Below are 19,402 nucleotides of genomic sequence, written 5' to 3'. Positions count from 1 at the left end.
AGAGGTTTTGGTGTTGTCCCAGATCCTTCCCTGGTTTAACCCTAACCAAGGATGTACTGTAGACAAATAGTAGAGGTAAAATCTAATCTTACATTTTAAGAAAAAGCCCTCTCAATGACAGTAACACAGATGACTGAAACCTTTAGGGGAATTTTATTCCATACATTTAGAAATCTCTATCTTGTTTTACAATGCATTTATAACCTTTTTGGATCCTTTATGTTTTGGTTAACTGATTTTAAACTAATTTTCAAAAGAGGGACAACAATCTCTCCAGTTTCATTGAAAAAATATCTTAATTTGTGTTTTGAAGATTAACCAAGTCCTATGTTTTTTGTAAATGGGTGAGTAACTAGTGACAGAATTTTCATTTTTGGGTGAAATATTCCTTTAAGCAACAAAAGCAATTATCATCTCTTGAATTATGTACTGTGTATATTTATATAACCAAAGTTATAAATTGTGACATAAAACATTGTCATTCTTAGTTTTGTTTTGTAATTAACAAGCTAACTTGCATGACAAACATTACCAGTTTCTACACATAATCATACTGTAGAAATCTTATATAGAATTTTAGGCCAACGTTGTTTGATATTGCATTTTATTAAAGCTGCAGTCCTTAACATTTTTTAGTTAAAAATGATCCAAAATCAATATTTGAGCGAGTACATATCCCAGCCAGTGTTCAAAACTTACTTTAGCCTGATTCACAATGGTCAATTTGTAATAATGTTTTCTAATTTGAGTGGTATGGGTAGGTTTTCATGGGAAATTCAAGCATGGCACTGTATGGAATTACATTTGTTTTAACAGTAATGAATGAAACTTTATAAAACTGAACGTAACTTTTTCAGAAACTATCAAAAATATGCCATTAACGAAGAAAAACACTATGAAAATGAAAAAAATGAACTCAGTCACACAAATTTAACATGCTCTTCAAATATGCTTCATTCTTTGTTAATGTTTTTCAAAGATTCGTTTTCGCTAATCATGGATTCTAAATTCATTGCCACAGATTTCGCTTACGTTTCGCAGTTTTTTGTTTGGTGTTTTGACACAAATCTCTCGTGGGGGCGGGCTTAACAGTGATCCACTCTGATTGGATAGTGAGCTTTTGATTGACAGGTGCTCTCTGACCGGGAAGTACAGACGCCACCCAGTGGCGCGCATATTGGAAAGCTCTCTCGGTGATTAAATCTGGTCTCTACCGCAAAAAAATTATTTTTCACAAACAAAGTGAAAGACATTTATTTTAAGCTCATACACAGGTTCTACCCTGTAAAGAAGTGTATACAAAGATTTAAATCTGACATTGATCTTAAATGCTCTTTTTGTTCGAGTTCTGAAGAAACTGTACACTTATTTCGGTCATGTCACTACACTCAGAAACTTTGGGATGATATTGGTGTGTTTGTCAAGTGTAAGATTTTGCCAGACTTCTCAGTACATATGAAAAACATTATATTTGGGTATTATGACTCTGACCCCACAAACGAAAATAACAGTTTTGTTATTAATTAAAAAAATGTCCTAAACAAATTTCACATTCACAAATGCAAAATATCCAACTGTAAACCTGTCTTCTCTGTTTTCCTAAAAGAAATGGAAAACTATTTGAATGTAATCTCAGTGTCTAAAAAGAAAGCTATAAGGACTGTTAGATTTGCTCTGCCTTTGATCTCCTTGTTTAATTTTGTTTAGATTTTGGACCTCTTTTTATTCTTTATGTTTTTTTTGTGGTGGATATTATGTGATGTATGTTTATACCTTTGTATGTTTTTGTTCTCTGCATTAATAAAAATAGAAAAAGAAAAAAAATTTTGTATGCATGTGATTTGTATGCAATACGTCGTGCATTGTGTTACTAAATATTAGTGCTGTCTATCGATTAAAAACTTTAACTAGATTAATCACACATTTTTTCTGTGATTAATCGCAATTAATCGCAATAAAAAAATAAATGTTTTTGTACGTTTTTAATATATTTTTTAATGTAATAATTTCACAGTTAATCAAATTAATGTAGAAACAACAAAGACAGTATATTTTAAATAATTGTTTAAATGGCATCTTTTTATGAATGAAGACCAGTATTACTGATATTAATACAGCTACTGATTTTTTTTTTTTTTTTTTACATTTATTATTAGGCTTCAAAAATATAACAGTTTTTAATTTAAGTAAACTTAAAACAATGCTAACATAAACCCATAATAAATGTCATGTTTACTCCTGCCCTTCCTGTCTTAACAGTTAGGAAATATACAGAAATTTAATAAAGTTATCAAAGTTATATGCAGTCTGCACTGCATAAACTATAAATTAAATAGTTAATCCTTATTAAAGCTACAAAAGTTATTTAGTCAAGAGCAGCGAGTCATTTTCTCTGTTCCCTTTGTTCTTTAACTTTACTGACAGGAAGCTTTATTGGCTGCTGTCCCTTTAAGAGCAGACAGACACGCGGATCTCACCGTTTATATACTGTCTATGGATCTCGCCTCATTCTCTCACAACTCTTTTTGTTCATTTTAGACTTTATATAAATCATTTAAGATTGCTCTTATGAAGATAATCGACAAAACTGGCACTTTGGGATGTTTATTGTTAGTTCAAGCGCTTAAGAGAACTGAATTCTGGCGCCCTGTCTATGCATTGTGTGTGTGTGTGTGTGTGTGTGTGTGTGTGTGTGTACGTGTGTATGTGCCACATAAGGGCATTCACAGACAGCGCATTCTCTTTTGTCTTGCCGCGCTTGAAATGTTTAAAAGCATTTAAATGAATAAGAGCGTGATCATATAATGTAAATCTAGCCAACGGATGGCAGAAAATACGGATGCTGCGTTAATTGCGTTAAATATTTTGACACGTTAAACCAGACAAAAATTAATCGCATGCGTTAGCGCGTTAACGTTGACAGCACTACTAAATATATAAATAATATTTGACCTACGATCGTCTCAGTAAAGATGAGCTTTCAGGAGACAGAGACATGGAGTGGCGTCATCTTCCTCCTCCGCTTGTCCTTCAAAGCAGCTTGAAGTAAGTGTTACTGAAGTAACCAATAACATCGATACAAGTTTTTCATGTTACAGTGTGCTACAGTTTGTTGCGGGTTATTATTGTCATTCAGTAACACAAGCTTACTTCAGGCTGCCTTGAAGGACAAGAGCTCATCTTTACAGACTGAGACGATCGAAGGTCAAATATTATTTACATATTTAGTAATACAAATCACAATCACGAGAGCTTTCCAATATGCGCGCCACTGGGTGGCGTCTGTACTTCCCGGTCAGAGAGCACCTGTCCAGCAAAAGCTCACTATCCAATCAGAGTAGATCACTGTTAAGCCCGCCCCCACGAGAGGTTTGTGTCAAAACAACAAACGAAAAACTGCAAAACGTAAGCGAAATCTGTGGCAATGAATTTAGAATACATGATTAGCGAAAACAAATCTTTGAAAAACATTAACAAAGAATGAAGCATATTTGAAGAGCATGTTAAATTTGTGTGACTGAGTTCATTTTTTTCGTTTTCATTGTTTTTTTTCTTCTTTTGTAAAGACATATTTTTGATAGTTTCTGAAAAAGTTACGTTCAGTTTTATAAAGTTTCGTTCATTATTATTGAAACAAATGTAATTCCATAGCACTGCGCCATTAGGTCACTTCAATAAACATAAAGAAGTTGTCCCAGCTAGTAGGCTATCGCATGTGAGGATCCTGCACGTGGTGGATCGAATATAGCTTTTTCTCACAGCAGCCAGAATAATTAAATATATCATTGTGATGGTGGATTGTAATCCAGAAAGGATTATGTGTTCATAAAACACATGTGAATGAAATTAAATTAAATTGCAGTTATAAATGTGCTTCTGATTACAGATAGCATAGGAAAATAGTTTGAAGGGAGCATAATTTGCTTTTTGGGTTAAAATAATTTCTTAATATGAAATCCAAAGAGTATGACAATTAGAATTGAAATCTATACGCTAATACACACTCCTACTCATAGTCACCAATGCTGATGTTGTAAACATTAATCATTTGAGAATAAAGTATAACAATAATAATTTGAACAGTTTAATGTGATATGAGCTAACCGATCTTTAGATTTAATCACCATTGTTAGTGAGATTTATGGTAATGATTTTTTCTCAGTAGGTCAGATTAAACGTAGCAGATGGTAATATACAGTGAAAATTCATATTTGGGTCATAATCCAAACCATAGGCTAGAATCTGTGATTGCGAAGTACAGTAAATATCCACACCGGTGTGGTGACTGACTGCCACACATACTCTTCAGAACATTAGATTCCTCTGGAGCCGCACCGACTCACAACCCACGCAAGATAGATAATTCAACCAACAGCTGCAATTCAGGTTTTCAAACAGAGATGGCAACAAAGAGGCAAAACTTATGGACTGCAGCTTTAAATTAAAATAAGAAATGTTATTGATTTAATTTTAGTTTTTTATTAATAAAAAAAAAAACGCTCTTTAAGTGAAACATAGACTGATATTTACTGTTCTCCAAAGATAGGCTTATTCTTTTATTATTGGGATCTGGTGCGTATTTGTCATGACACCTGCCTTTTTTACAAAGAAGTCTAAGTCATGAGTAGTTCTGTTTTGTGGCACTTACTGTGGTTGTTTTCACTCGGCCTCCTGGCTGTGCACATGTCCAGCCCGTTCTGTTTACCAATAGGTCACAGCCTTCATCATCCAAACAAGGCATCATCTCACACCACTGTCTACTCCTGACAATGTGCGCTGTGTAAAGAAAGAGAAAAATGAACATGAAGAGGAAATTAAATACATGAAACGATATTTTGCAACATACAGTATTTCACTTCCATAAGGCCATATATTTCTTTCCAAAACATTCCACTCAACATAGCATGGGGCTTATCATAGTTTGGTCCTTTTTTTACTGTGGACTGACTGGAATGTTTTAAGATGATTTCATTGGTGCACCTGATGGGCAAAAGAATTGCAATAGAATAGTACTTTACATAGTAGAGGAAATTTGTCTAAATAAACTTATTTTGTTATGATATATATATATATTAGTGGTGGGCCGTTATCGGCGTTAACGTGCTGCGTTAACAGGAGACTCTTATCGGGCGATAAAAAAAATATCGCCGTTAATCTATTCTCAAAGTTGGGTTGGGAGCTGGGTCTATACTAAGCAAGCTATGATGACTTTCACCTTGATATTTTATATAATCGACTGGCTGAGGCCAGCCTAAAATGATGCTCAGGACAGTTGACGGGCCACTGCTGTGCATCGTCATGAAAGCTGATCTTTTTCACGTGTTTTTAAGCCTTACCGCTTGTCGATTTAAACATTAAAGCATCCAAACACAAGACGCGGAAAAGCTGAACAGAGTAGCTGGTTACTCGCGTGCTGTGTTCGGTGCCTACGAGAGAGATCGAGAGTCGCGTATCACGGACAGCGACACTGAACCGAGCTCTCTTCTGCGAAGTTCTCCTCAAAGTCCCTCCTGCACCTGAACAAACAAATACAAATCGCAGTTTGAACAAACAAAAAGATGTGAAAGAGCCCAATTCAGTACCGCGGTGTTCTGGTGTTCAGGGCTCACGCAGAGAAAGACGTCTCAAAACACTTGAACATCGAATTTGCTTATTTTTGCTCTTGTGCCGACAAATATGTCAAAATATCCACCTTGGAAATTATGCTCGAAAAAACTGTCAGTTATTTTCTTAAGTGAAAGTAAACAGTTGAGGGAAAAAAATGGGATGTGTATTATATTGGAAGCGTTCATCGTCTCTTAAAGTGACCGCGCCTAATTTAGCTACTGGCTGCTTTAATGTTAATCCAAGAAAATGAAAGAAAGAAAATCACTCACTGCTCTTGACTGAATTACTTTGTAGTTTTAACAGTCAAACCAAAAATTATTCAGACACCAGAAATAATTTTTGATATATATAGCAAATCTGTAATAATGTGAGAAATGTTGAAGGTGTCTGAATAAATGTAGGTTTGATTGTATATTTCATTTTTACATTAAAGACTATCCAGTGCTATTTTACATTTAATTATTTGGTTTCTGTACCTTGACACCTACAAACTTGAAAAAAACTTAAACATTGTGTAAATAGCACAAATAAATAAAAACCATCATAGCTTGTCCCATTAATGCATGAAATTCAGGAGGTCAAGACATTGTAAAATCAGGACATTTCATGCCAGGCAAATAGCAATGAAAGAAAGACACTCCAGCAATTGGCCTAATATCCTAAGCTTTTCTCTTTGAAACAGATCGCTGGGATTTTTCCTGAGGTAAGATTGTTTTTGCACTTAATCAAACATAAATGTCTATTTATAATAACTAGGGCACCCTTACATGTTCATTTGCATACCATGACACCCCAATTGGCCCTTAGAGAGAGGAGGGGAAAAAAGGGAGGGAGGAAGGTAGGGAAACTTAGAAAAATGAAGGGGGGGGGGGGGGGGGGGGGTAGTACATTTGTGAGAAAATGAATATCAAAGTGAAATATAACCCAGGGAAGTACATAAATATCAGGGTGGCAGCATTTGTACGTTTGGAGGAAGGCTAACAAAGTGCTTGGAGAACAAGTAGATACAAATGGAACCAAAATGTCATCTGCACCAAAGGAAAAGCCACGTTCTTAAAGGTAAAAAATAGTTGTAGAGATGCCTTCCAAACTCAAAGTAGTTTGTTATGTAGTGAATGTTTCCCTCACAGCATCTACTCTAGGGACTAGCTTCCGCTACTAATCTCCAGCATTAGTATTCACTGTTATGCCCTGGGCCATAACGACAAATAAAAGAGTCTTTCATGCAAATTTAGTACATCTTCATTCTGTAGGCATGATTCACAAAACGTAGGTTGCAGCCATTGGTGCTCTTATCTATGTTTTAAGATTAACATGCTATTCAACAATAGTCTTATATGTAGTTTTTTTTTCTAAAAATATTAATTATGGGTTGGGTGTGGGTTGGTTGGCTTAACTGGTTTCCCCTTCCAATAAGTAAACAACAACACACTTGACAAAGGACTGTTGCATGCTTAAAATAGTATAAAAAAAAGGTTGTGTCTCCTTATGTGGCATAGATCAATCGATTAATAGATAGATAGATAGATAGATAGATAGATAGATAGATAGATAGATAGATAGATAGATAGATAGATAGATAGATAGATAGATAGATAGATAGATAGATAGATAGACAGACAGATAAGTAATTAGATGGATGGAGGTATAAATAAATAGACTGGATTACAGTCCAAGCTTTTCTCTGCAAGTCTATGTGATTTTTGATAATACTCTATGGGAAAACCACATGTCAGATCAGAAGTAAAGTAACAGTATCTCGAGTCCAACTGAAGGACATGAAAAGCTGGAAAGCTGTAGAAGCCATTACATTTTATAAATGTCTGGACTTGCGTTAGGGATTTGTCAAGTTGACGTACTGTAATAATGATGCCCCCAAAACCCTTTATTTCACATTAAAATACTCAGCTATTTCCTCCTAGAGCTAATACTCAGCTAGATCCCACCTCTAACTCATTCTCTGCCTGTCTCGGGCAGGACATCGGATCACTCCGGCCTCCAGTGATGCATTACACATGACAGACAATCAACATTTGAACACTTTAAAGAAGTAAAGTAGAAAAATCCACAAACAACAGCCGAAGACAGTCCTGTCAGCACAACACATAGTAAGCTCTAATGAGCTGTCCCTCATCTCCTGCTATTGAGCATTGAGACTGTCACTCCATGGATCCCAAACAGATTATGACAGAGTGCACAAAGTGCTTCTGAATCAGTACATCAAAGAAATCTGTGAACTTTGAGTTTCTGGTCAAAGGGGCACAAATGTAATATGGAAGTTGCTTACTGAGACCAAAATGTGACATTGCCCAGATAATGATTTTATGTACCTGATTCTGAATGATAACATCTTGTTTTCGCTTAACTCAGATTCGCAATGCAAATTCCTTATTGTTAGATGCTGGAAATCAAATCTGTTGAATTATAATCTGAATATTTGAAGTATCCACACGTTAACAGTTTGAAATTAGAAAAAGGCAAAACAAAGATCAAAATAATCCCTGCAATCTATTCTTGTGTGAAGATTTTCTTGCTCACTATTCATGCATCTCTCTTTGCTGCTGCATATGGCATCTAAATTGTGACAGATCACTGGATACCTCCATTATAACACCCAAAATGATTTCTCTCTTATTCTTTTTTTGTACACGTAAAATATATGTGACTTTCAACTATGGCTCTGCGATTTACTAATATTTTATCATTAATCAAAATGATTCAATACAAAATTGCATTTTCTGAAGGAAATATCAGAGCTGGAAAGGCAGCACATCAATATCTAGTAAGTCTCTCTTCTGTGTAACTTTTTTTTCTTTTCTTTGTAAGATAAGCTTTACATGAAAATTGCCGCACAAAACGACACTCTTCACTGCTTTTAAATTGATGCAAGAAAGAATATTAGAAGATATTCTGAAGATATTATAAAGATATTTTGAAGAATGTTGGTAACCAAACAGCTTTTGACTGTCATTGTATTTATTTATTTTTCAGTTTCATATATATGGAAGTCAATTGCTACTGTGAACTGTTTGGTTACCAACATTCTTCAAAATATCTTCTTTTGTGTTCAACAAAAGAATTTAATACAGATTTGGAACAACATGAGGGTGAAGACAGTTTTGTGTAAACTATGCCTTTACATCAGATACATTATTCAAACATTTATATGAATGTGCAAATAAAAAGCACATTAAAAATAACAAAATGTTGCTTAATTGTCATAGTGAATATTAGATATGTTATCTTACCCTACATGCAAGCACTGTATGGTCAAATTCAAGTTGTTGTTTTATTTTTAAACCTAAATCTGATTTTTATAATATTGTCTTTATGATGTTCTGAAGAAAGGAAGTTCCAGTCCTCAAGGCCCTGTCATTCCTGCCCCAGTTAAGACTTTAGCTGTGACTGATGACCAGTGTAGAGGCCAGACTCAAGATTTATCGGGACAATAAATGAGATGGGCTGCTCATTGCAGCGGACTGCGATTACTCAAACGTTTGGCACAGACGAGAACATCAAACATCTGTCTATACATTTTTACAGCGAACACAGCTTGAGAATTCTATATGTTTAACACTGACAGTAATGGCACACACTAGTATTCAGATAAGCCCAGCTTACAGAGGAAATGCCCATAATTTACAAGTAACACATGTTGTTGGTTAATAATGTATTCATGAGCTTACATTTCAAACAGTTTCTAACCCAGGCCCCTTCTGTTCTTAATGTTAAGCCCCCCACTGTGATGCAATCAGTGAGGGGAATTTATGATGTAAGAAATTGGCTAATGAATTAGATGTGAATAACAATGAATTGTTTTGCGTCCATCATTCTTACAATGCCATTACACCAGTATTGTCTGTGCTGCTGTTCACAAAGAAGCTGCTGAAGCTTCTATTGCACATAAAATCAACTCAAAAACAAACATGCAGTACAATCAGTGGAGTGGGATTCACAAATGGACGAGTCTTATGAACCAGCTCTTAATGAATCTGACTCAAGTTACTGGTTTGAATCAGTCTGAATGAATCTGAATTAAGAAAATTCGAATCTGAATAAATCACTGGATCTGTCAGAAGCACATAAACTCACTGGTTTGAATGAGTCTGATGAATCCTTTTTTAAATGAACAACAATGATCAATCAGTTTTATCGGTTTACTGAATAAACATCTGCGCCAAGTTATTACTTTTAGTCATACTCGGCTAAAATTCAATTCAAAAATCAAGGAAGGAACTGAATAATACATTTGGATTAATCACCAAATGCACAAATATGTGTACAGTGATAGTCCTCCCCACCATAATTGATTCTAGAAAACAAAATGAAGGTATCTTTGTGAGAGGATGTTTGTGTAAAAGAGTCGAGGTGGAGTCAAGGCAGAGAGTCTGTGTTATCATGGGCACACCTGCAGACACTTCATCAAAGGGCATGCTAATTTTTAGAGCATTGTGGAAACACAGAGGATGCATTATATAATTAGTTTCTAGTGGGACCACTTACATCAAGTCTCTGTATTTATTTAGTGGGTGAACCAAATAACAATATATTTTGTGTCCTTATCTGTTCTTTCAAAAATATAAAGCAGCATGCCAGCAACTGCAACTTGTATTAAATGTAAACAATGTGAACACAACAATTGTAGATTTTGGTGTCCCCGACGTGATATTCCCCATATAAAGTGAGCTCCATCTTGACTCTGTTGTCTTGATTGATGGTGCAGAACTTCTCAAGCCACTCCCAAATGTTTTGGGAAGCCGGAATCCCATTTGTAATGCTGGCACATAGACAACCGCTATACGAGCAGATGCTTTTGAATGGACTGTCTGAGGTCAGCCCTGACCTATCACATCCGTCTAGGCTGTGTGACTAGGTAAACATTACTAATCCTTGGGCTGACATTCCGAATTCGATCGTGGAGTCAAAGATTTGAGATTAATGCAGGTGCTTGGTGAGCGGGACTTGATTATCTTGACACCTGGTTGACGATCACCTTGTCTAATTGTTAAAATGCTCTCCTTCCTCTGACTTTTGGTATAATTTCCAGGGCATATTCCAGCTGTCAGCTCTCACCTCCCCGCTACCAGCTGAGGGAATTGGGTTCTGTTGCTGTCACTTCCCACCCGCTTCCAGGCAGAATCCGCAGTCCCTCTGAGTCCCAACATGCCGCAGCCGCCTCTCGTTTAGCTTTTCCAGACTGATGCCATATTGATGGCAGATCTTTCCAGGCCACTTTGATTTTGTTCTACATGAAAACTTCATGACGGTTTAATTTCCTGTTGGTCTGATGATAAATTCATTCTAATTGCCATGTCGACGTCATTACCCAAGACTTCTGAACAGATTCCACAGAGCAAACACGGCTCTGCTTTTCTTGTTACTCGTTCTACATGCAGGGCGGTTTGCAGTTTAAACTGACCTGTTACTGTACTTGTACAAGTGAAAATTTAATTATACTACGAACATGAATTAAACATAATTTCAACCTGGTTTCATGCCAGAGAATGTGTTTTTCATTTTTCAGTCTGTGTCAACGCATTTCATTTCATGTTAAACACCACCGATACACTGAATACAGTGTACAGGTTTATATATATCACTGTTCAAAAATTTGTGGTTGGGGAGATTTTTCTTTTTCTTTATGCTTTTCAAAGATTCAATTATTTGTTTAAAAATACAGTATAAACACTAATATTTTGAAATATTATTACAATTTAAAATAACTGTTTTCTATTTGAATATATGTTAAAATGTAATTTATTCTTGTAATGGCAAAGCTGGATTTTCAGCATCATTACTCCAATCTTAAATGATCCTACAGAAATCATTCTAATATGCTGATTTTTTTTCTAAGTAAACATTTATTATTAGTATCAATGTTGTAAACACAGCTTAATATTTTTATGGAAATTCATATTTCTTTCAAGATTCTTTAATACTTACAAATTCCAAAGGAAACATTTATTTTGATGAGTAAAAATATTAATATATATAGTATTTGTGTAATATACAAAACTATGCTCTTAATATACTGGTAATTTGACCTGTTTATAACAATGAACATTTACTTCAGTTTGTAAAATGTCCTAACTTCCCAAAAATGAATATTTTAATTTTGGATTCATTCATTAATAATTTATATTAATTTAAATTCGAAAAATAAAATATATTTAAAAACTTTTTTTAAATAACAATTAAGTTGTGTACATTTCATTTATTGAACCTTTTTGATAAAATTTTAATAATGGCATAAAAATTTGAAACATAAACTTTGCATTTTATGTTTTAAACTAGATGTTTATTTTTCGATTTTTCTCTTTTCACCACAGACACTCTTATTTATCACTGAGCCACATGTGATCAACAGTGTCATCTTGTTTTGTCTTCAGTGTGCTGAACACAAAAGTCTGCTCACCTTCCATCAGCGGTGCATGTTTTCTCAGTGCCTGCTATCATGCGACTAAAGCTGCCAGTCTTAGTACTAATATATAATGGCAGACATGCTGGCTATTCTTTCTCAGTATCAAAACCTGTCTGTTTGCCTGCCTTTTATCAGATAAAGCCACAGGGCACAGAACAAGATAAAACAGCAGTGTTGCCTCATTTGAAGAGATTGTGCTATATTTAGCAGAAGCTTTTATCCAAAGAAACAAAACAACTATAGAAATCAATATTTCTTTAATAGCTTCAGACACAAAGAGTAGCAAATTCCACAAAATTAAAAGTGAGTGGGGTGCATAGTTAAACGACAAACAAGAGTTTGAAAAAAAGATTGTCATTGTATGCAGGGGGTAAATTGTCAACTAGATACACTGAGATTTTATTTTTAATTCTTAAAATTATATCTGAAGAGCAGAATGCATTGGTTGCTATGAAATAACTGTATTTTTGAAAGGCCAAAGCCTCAAGACCTCTGCACGCACCACTGGAGAAATTGTATCCGGCTGTCTTGTTAGAAAATGCCAACATAGAGTGACTGATTTTCATTGTCAATTTGGTTTGTAAGCCATGAGACAATTTTCCAATAACTGCAATAAAGAATTACTGAGGCACTTTTTTTCTGCTTGCATCGTTCTGTTTTTGCTCATTTTATGTTTGTAATCTTTATTGTTTACTGGATTTACTGTGCTATTTTGGCTTTTTTATAACATTTCTTCAGCCAAGGTTACTGATTGGCATGCAGTGTAGCCCACTACAGGTGATGTAAGGTCGTAGAAACATGGAGGACTGTGTCTTTCAAAAGCAATTACTCAAGAACACCTACTTTCATCTGGCCACGGAGAAACTCCTACCTTACGAAATATGTCTTGAAATTACTCGGGTGTCATAGCAACAACTGAAGGCAAGAAGACATATGACCAAATGAAGATAAGTGCAGGTCACGCTGAAAACCAGTCCACTTAAGACTAAAACTAAATTGAAGAAAAAGAGAACAACAAATGTACTTGCAAAAGCTGTAAATGGCAAATATAATTAAAAGTCTCTCATCTGCTTCTTGGATACAGTACAAAAGCAAGCTGAAGTGAATGTAATGAAATAAATAGACCCTGTATTATGTATTTCCATTATGTTCACTACGCAGCTGTATTCAAACACAAAAGAACAGTGAAATTAACATGAACAAATGAGTCTAATGAGCTAGTCTTTTTAATGAATCACTCAAAAAAAAAAAGATCTGAATCAGTCTGACAAATCCTTAACTTAATGAACTCAAAGAATCTGTCAGAGCAGTTAGAAAACATCTGATTCACTAAAATAACATCTGACACACTGAACTGCAAGTCATGTCAGTCATGTTTGTCTTGAAATGAAGTTGTGCATTTTAAGTTTAGTTTCTCAAATTTTTAATAGTCCTTTTAAACACTTTTTTGGGGGGTGGGTGGGGTATTTAAATACCAAAAAGAAACATACAGCAAAACTTACATAGTGTGATTCATGAAAAAGTGACTCAAAAGAACCTTTTTTTATGAATCGTTAAAAAAGACTTATTGTTTTGAATCAGCCTGACGTTACTTAAATAATTAACTCCACTTAGATAAATAACACTGATTCACTTGCTACTGTATGTTTAACTCAAAATGAAACTTTGTGTATTTTAAGATTTTAGAAACTTATGTTTGTTCATATGACAACCTGTAGTCAAGATTCACCTGTCATTTGTTTTATTGCAAAAGTCTGAAAACAAACATACAGCACAACTTGCATTATGATTCATGAATGAATGACTATAATGAATCAGTGCCTTTGAATCACTCAAAAAGACTTGTTACTTTAAATCAGTCTGACAAATTCTTCATTTAATTAACCCACTGAATCTGTCAAAATGGATATTAACATCTGATTCACTTACTGAACACAACTCTTTCAGTCATGACAGTGAAGCTTTGTGTATTTAAAAATTTTTGAAACTTCATTGTTCATATGAAACCCTGTAGGTGAGATTCACTTTGCAGAAGATTGATACTTAACAAAAACAAATGTACACATAATCTGATTCATGAGCAAATTACTCCAGCGAGCCAGTTCTCTAAATGAATCGCCCAAAAAATGAATTACTAGTTTGAATCAGTCTGATGAATCCTTGATCTTATGAACTCACTCAATCATTAACATCTGATTCACTGAATGAACATGTGATTCGCTTACTGAACTGCAACTCAGTCATGCTGGACTCGAAATGTAGCTTTGTGAATTTAAAGATTAAAGTTAAAGAAGTTTTTCCATTTGACAACCTACAGTCAAGATTCACTTGTCATTTGTGTTTACAGAACTTTGCAATTTAAACAAGACATGGCAGCTCGGAGCTAACCTCACCAACTCTAAATTTCCCCAGCGTCCGTCACCTCGTAACACATTCCACACACGTGACCTCAGGCACTGATGAAACCTGCAGCAACATCCCAAATCCTGTGAGTGGCACTTCAGCCACACTCACTGAGCAGCGTAATCTCAAGGATCAGACTGGAATCTGAAAGCCACAGCTATGGATGCTCTGGTGGGCTTAGAGGCAGTGGCACCAAAGCCTGGATGAGTCCCACCTCAGCCCCTCCTCATTCTTACCATCCACACATGCTGGACTGGCTCTGGTCGTGCCGGCAATCTGGCCCTTCCTGCAGGCACACCTGGCCGTCTGCCGGGCGATGGTCCTCCTTGGCTGACTGTTGTCCCTGTCCAGATTCATGATTTCACATGTACCCGCCGCCAGCTGACCTGAATGAAGGACAAAGAGTTTTTAGAAATGTCAGTTGGGCTTTCAAAACCACCAGGATGACAATCAAATCTTTAAGAAAATGTGAGTGCTGCCAAATTTCCTGCTACAAGGCCAGAATGATGTGGCTGGTTGCCAGGGTGTTGCTAGGTGGTTGCTTACATGTTCTGAGTGTTTTTTAACATGTTTCTCTTTGCGATCATTAGGGTTTTATGGGTGGTTGCTAGGTGGTCACTTACCCTAGTCAGTAATTCTAGTTCCTAAATATGGCTCAGGTCTTGGGCTGTATGATTAATCAAAATAAGGCTACAAATTATTTAAATAATTGCTGCCATGGGCAAAGTTAGCTATGAGGTCACAGATGTCTAGTCCTCTGTAAATTTGACTACTTTGTCATTTAAAACACATCATGCCTGAATGTATAGCTAATTCAGTTTAGACAGTTTGCTAGAATTTTTAGTGGCCGTGGTGTGAAAATGATGGAGAAATATACATGTCGCTGCGAGATGCTGGCAGAGTGAACGATGCTTGAGGGAGTTGTGATAGATGACGTGGGCGCAGCCTCCACCGTGTTGCCAGATCCAGCTAATATATGCATCTTTGGCCTTGTCTTTTCCTCTTAATTTGACACTTTATAATATAGCACAGGTACTAGAGGTGCTGTGGGTGCTGCATCACCCCCTGCTGACAGCTCTCTCACTGCACAGGAATTCAGGATGACACAGCATGAATTTTTTTTCTAGTTTTCAATTTTCCACATTTGTTCATAAAATTACTCTTAAGATTATTTCCTTTTTATATGTTATTGACTTTTGGATCAAAGAGCTGTCCATCACTGCCTGATTCGCTGCCTGTTGTAGCCTCAGAATTTGATAATGCTCAACACCATTGGTTTGAAGCACTGTCAGAGCTTTGAAAAGCCTTTTTACCATGCCAATAAAGCTATATGAATCTGAAATTGCCAGCCACTGATCACAATGCAGATTTTTTAAGATCGAAGGAGGATACATATCTCGACCACAGCCCATCTCTGTTCACACTCAATTATAATTTAAAACATCGCCCTGGTCACACTGGTAACACTTTAGAATAATGGTCCATTGTTAACAAGTAACTATGCAGGAATAAATAGGTAGTACTACATTAACACTTAACTTAATACTATTAACTAATAGAGAAGCAAGATTAACTAAGCAGTAAGTAATAGCAAATTTAGGACAAAGGTAGTTCCTTATTAGATATTTGATAATCACTAAAAGAAAATATCCTCATTGAGAACTATTTGTGAATTATGACCAGTTAATAAAGAATAACCAATTAATTACTAATCACAACAATAATGTCTTAAAAGTGAACAACTGGGTTCTTCGTGGAAACTTATTTATGAATTTGATATCCCCCAAATAACTCAGCTTCATTTTAAAATTGTGACTACTACTCTTACCAAAGGATGGATGTTCTCTGTTTATTTCAAACTTTTAAACATAAAATAATAATAAAAAAGAAAATTCACTTAAAAATATGAATAATTAAGAAGTGACGCTGACAAACTAATGATTGAATTAGTTCACAAATATGATCTCTGCTTCATGTCAGTTCAATATGTATCCCACTCCAAAAGACCTATAAAATATCACTAGTGCTTCACACAAATGTGGGACTGTACAGTATGTGTCGGATATAAAATATGTTAAATTACTTATTAATTTACTTGTTAGTAATAACTAAGGGGTTAACATGTTTTTCACTTTAAAATAATGGTCCAGATCACTAGTAGTTCCTTAGTAGCACTTTAGCTTTAAAGTGAAAACTACATTAGCCCCTCACTAATTACTCAAGTGTTACCTTGTCAGCCTGCAGGAACTACTAGTGATCTGGACCATTATTTTAAAGTGAAAAACACCTTAACCACTCAGTAATTACTAAGTCATTCAATAAGTTATTTAACAAATGTTATATCTTACACATAGATTTGTGTGAGGCACTAGTGATATTTTACCAGACACTGTAATCTGGAATATGCGGTTTTGTGCTTAACACAGTATAAATGCAGTCGAAGCCTTCATTAAGGATGTGAATTGTTTTTGTCAAGAGAACATCATTATTTATTATCCTACAATTTTGTTTGAAATAAACCGAGAACATCCATCCTTCGGTAAGACTAGTAGTCACAATTTCATCTTGTAGCCGACTTATTTGGGGGATATCATATTCATAAATTAGTTTCCACCAATAACCCAATTGTTCACTTTTAAGAGGTTACCGTTGTAATTAGTAATTGGTTATTCTTTATTAACTGGTTATAGTTAGCAAGCATTTCTCAGTGAGGATATTAATTTTTAGTAATTATCAAATATCTAATAAAGAACTACCTTTGTACTTCACTACTACTTACTGCTTTGTTAGTCTTGCTTCTCTATTAGTTAATATTAAGTGTTAATTTAGTACTATCTATTACCTCCTGCATAGTTACTTGTTAACGACGGACCATTATTCTAAAGTGTTACCGTCACACTGAGCAAATATTTATTCTGAAGACTTTCATGTGTCTCATTGCACTCTAGCTAATTAACAAAATGTTTTCTCTGTGTCCAGATTTGTCTGCAATAATAATAACTGACACTTCAAATCAACATTTAAATGTCTACTTTTACTAAAATTAGTCTTTAATAATGTCTGAAAGTAATAAAACTAATGTGCTTTATGTCTTTCTTAAGTTCTCTCTCAGCAAACGGTTTTATATATATATATATATATATATATATATATATATATATATATATATATATATATATATATATATATATATATATATATATATATATATATATATATATAGGGCTATACAGCCATCTATTTAGAGCAGCTGGAGGGTAAATAAATGATGACAGAATCTCCATTTTTGTGTGAACGGTCCCTTTAAAGATGCAACTTACATGAGTAGGGGAACCTCTGGTAGTAGTGGAATTGTGTTCTACTATATGTGACGAGTGGGGCAGGGATGAGAGTCATGGGAACGGAGCGAGGCTAGTAGAGTTAATGGACCCACTTTATATTATAACTACTATGTACTTACATTTTAATTAATAATTTAGTAAAATGTACTTAATGTGTACATACATGTTTTTACATTGTACTTATATTTAAAAAAAAAACCTACATGTAATTACATCTGTATTTAATTTCTGTAATTACATTTATAATTACACTGTTGACCCATACTTTACACCTTAACCCACCCTTAAACTTACCCATACCTCCATCCCTTTCCCTAACCTTACCCCTATCCCACCTCAATAGCAGCAAAAGTGTTTTACAATACAACATGAACACAATAAGTACATTGTACTTATTTTTTTATGTAAGTACATAGTGGTTAAGGCCACCTAATATAAAGTGGGACCGAATTAATGATAATGCGCGACACCTGCGCCACTCATCGGCCTCGAGTCCCACAGAGGAGCTCCGGAAGGATAAAAGGAGGAGTGATGACAGTGTAAGACGAGAGAGGACCAGGCCTGGTGAGTGGCGAAGGTGTCGCACATTATCATTAACTCTCCGTTCCCACGGCTCTCAGCCCTGCCCAAATCGTCACACTGTACAATATGTCAGAAAGGAGTACTCAAACTAACATATTTTGTAAACATTGTGGATACAAGTCATACATGCTTTGCAATAAATAAATAAATATTATTAACCATTTTATGAAAAGGAATTATGAACCTGCGTCTCCAATATAAGCACCGAAGCGCACCGTATGTGTAACTAGCCCACAGCTTGACAAAATAAATGTTTTTTTTTTTATGGTGCTGAGCTGTTAGTTTCCCTACTAATATTGTAGACTGAGGCATCACCCTTGTTAGCAGACTGATGGGGACCAAGTTCTGCTGAAGCTGCACACTGCAGTCATTGTTCAATGTTCCTCTATTATCCTGCACCTGCATAAACATGAATCTATATACACGCTCTCATCAAGCCAGAGTAATATGCTGGATATGGACCTACGATGATGAATCATAGTGGTGACATGTCAGCAGAAAAAAAGCTTGATGAATCAGGGTGGGCTGCAGATCTTCCAAAATCCCCACCATAAGTCCAGACAGATAAGCGGTGTACAACCTCTTGAGAGAGTGCTTATGTTAGGTGATGATTAAGCCAGCGCAAGGACGCCTCATCACCCCCAACCCCCTTACAAAGAAATGCTTATGTATATAATTAGGTTATCCATCCAGCCAAGCTTTCATCAGGCAGTTAGTCACTGGTCATGTTATTACCTGCAAGACAAACATATATAAATCTCACCACTACCACTGATCATGTGAGTGCACAAGCTATCTCTCTTAGGAATCAAACTGATTGTTAGTTTTGTTATTACCATATATCCAGTAAGCAATTTCACAATTTCAACCTTAAATAAAAAATAGAATAGATTATGATGATGATAATAACAAAACAAACAAAAAATCTTAAGGCAAATAATAATTATTAAAAATTGTTAACAATAATGACAACTATCATTAATAGTATTAATGTATAATAATACAAATATCAATAATAACAAAGAAATTAGAATAAAGAAAATAATAG

General features: G+C 35.2%; 1 protein-coding gene across 2 annotated transcripts in view; it reads right to left on the bottom strand.

The window, feature by feature from the left end:
* LOC132133503 (chemokine-like protein TAFA-5) overlaps positions 1-19,402 on the bottom strand; it is a 44,490-nt gene that overhangs the window by 872 nt on the left and 24,216 nt on the right. For both annotated transcript variants that reach the window (XM_059546358.1, XM_059546359.1), the window contains exons 2-3: positions 14,668-14,817; positions 4,649-4,776 (exon numbers count right to left, since the gene is read on the bottom strand). In XM_059546358.1, coding sequence (XP_059402341.1) covers positions 4,649-4,776; positions 14,668-14,817 — 278 coding nt within the window. The remainder of the gene's footprint in view (positions 1-4,648; positions 4,777-14,667; positions 14,818-19,402) is intronic.

The sequence above is a fragment of the Carassius carassius genome, chromosome 50, assembly GCF_963082965.1.
Source record: "Carassius carassius chromosome 50, fCarCar2.1, whole genome shotgun sequence".
Classification (NCBI taxonomy): domain Eukaryota; kingdom Metazoa; phylum Chordata; class Actinopteri; order Cypriniformes; family Cyprinidae; genus Carassius; species Carassius carassius.
The sequence above is the reverse complement of the archived record's forward strand: the minus strand, read 5'-3'. Positions and strand labels throughout refer to the sequence as shown.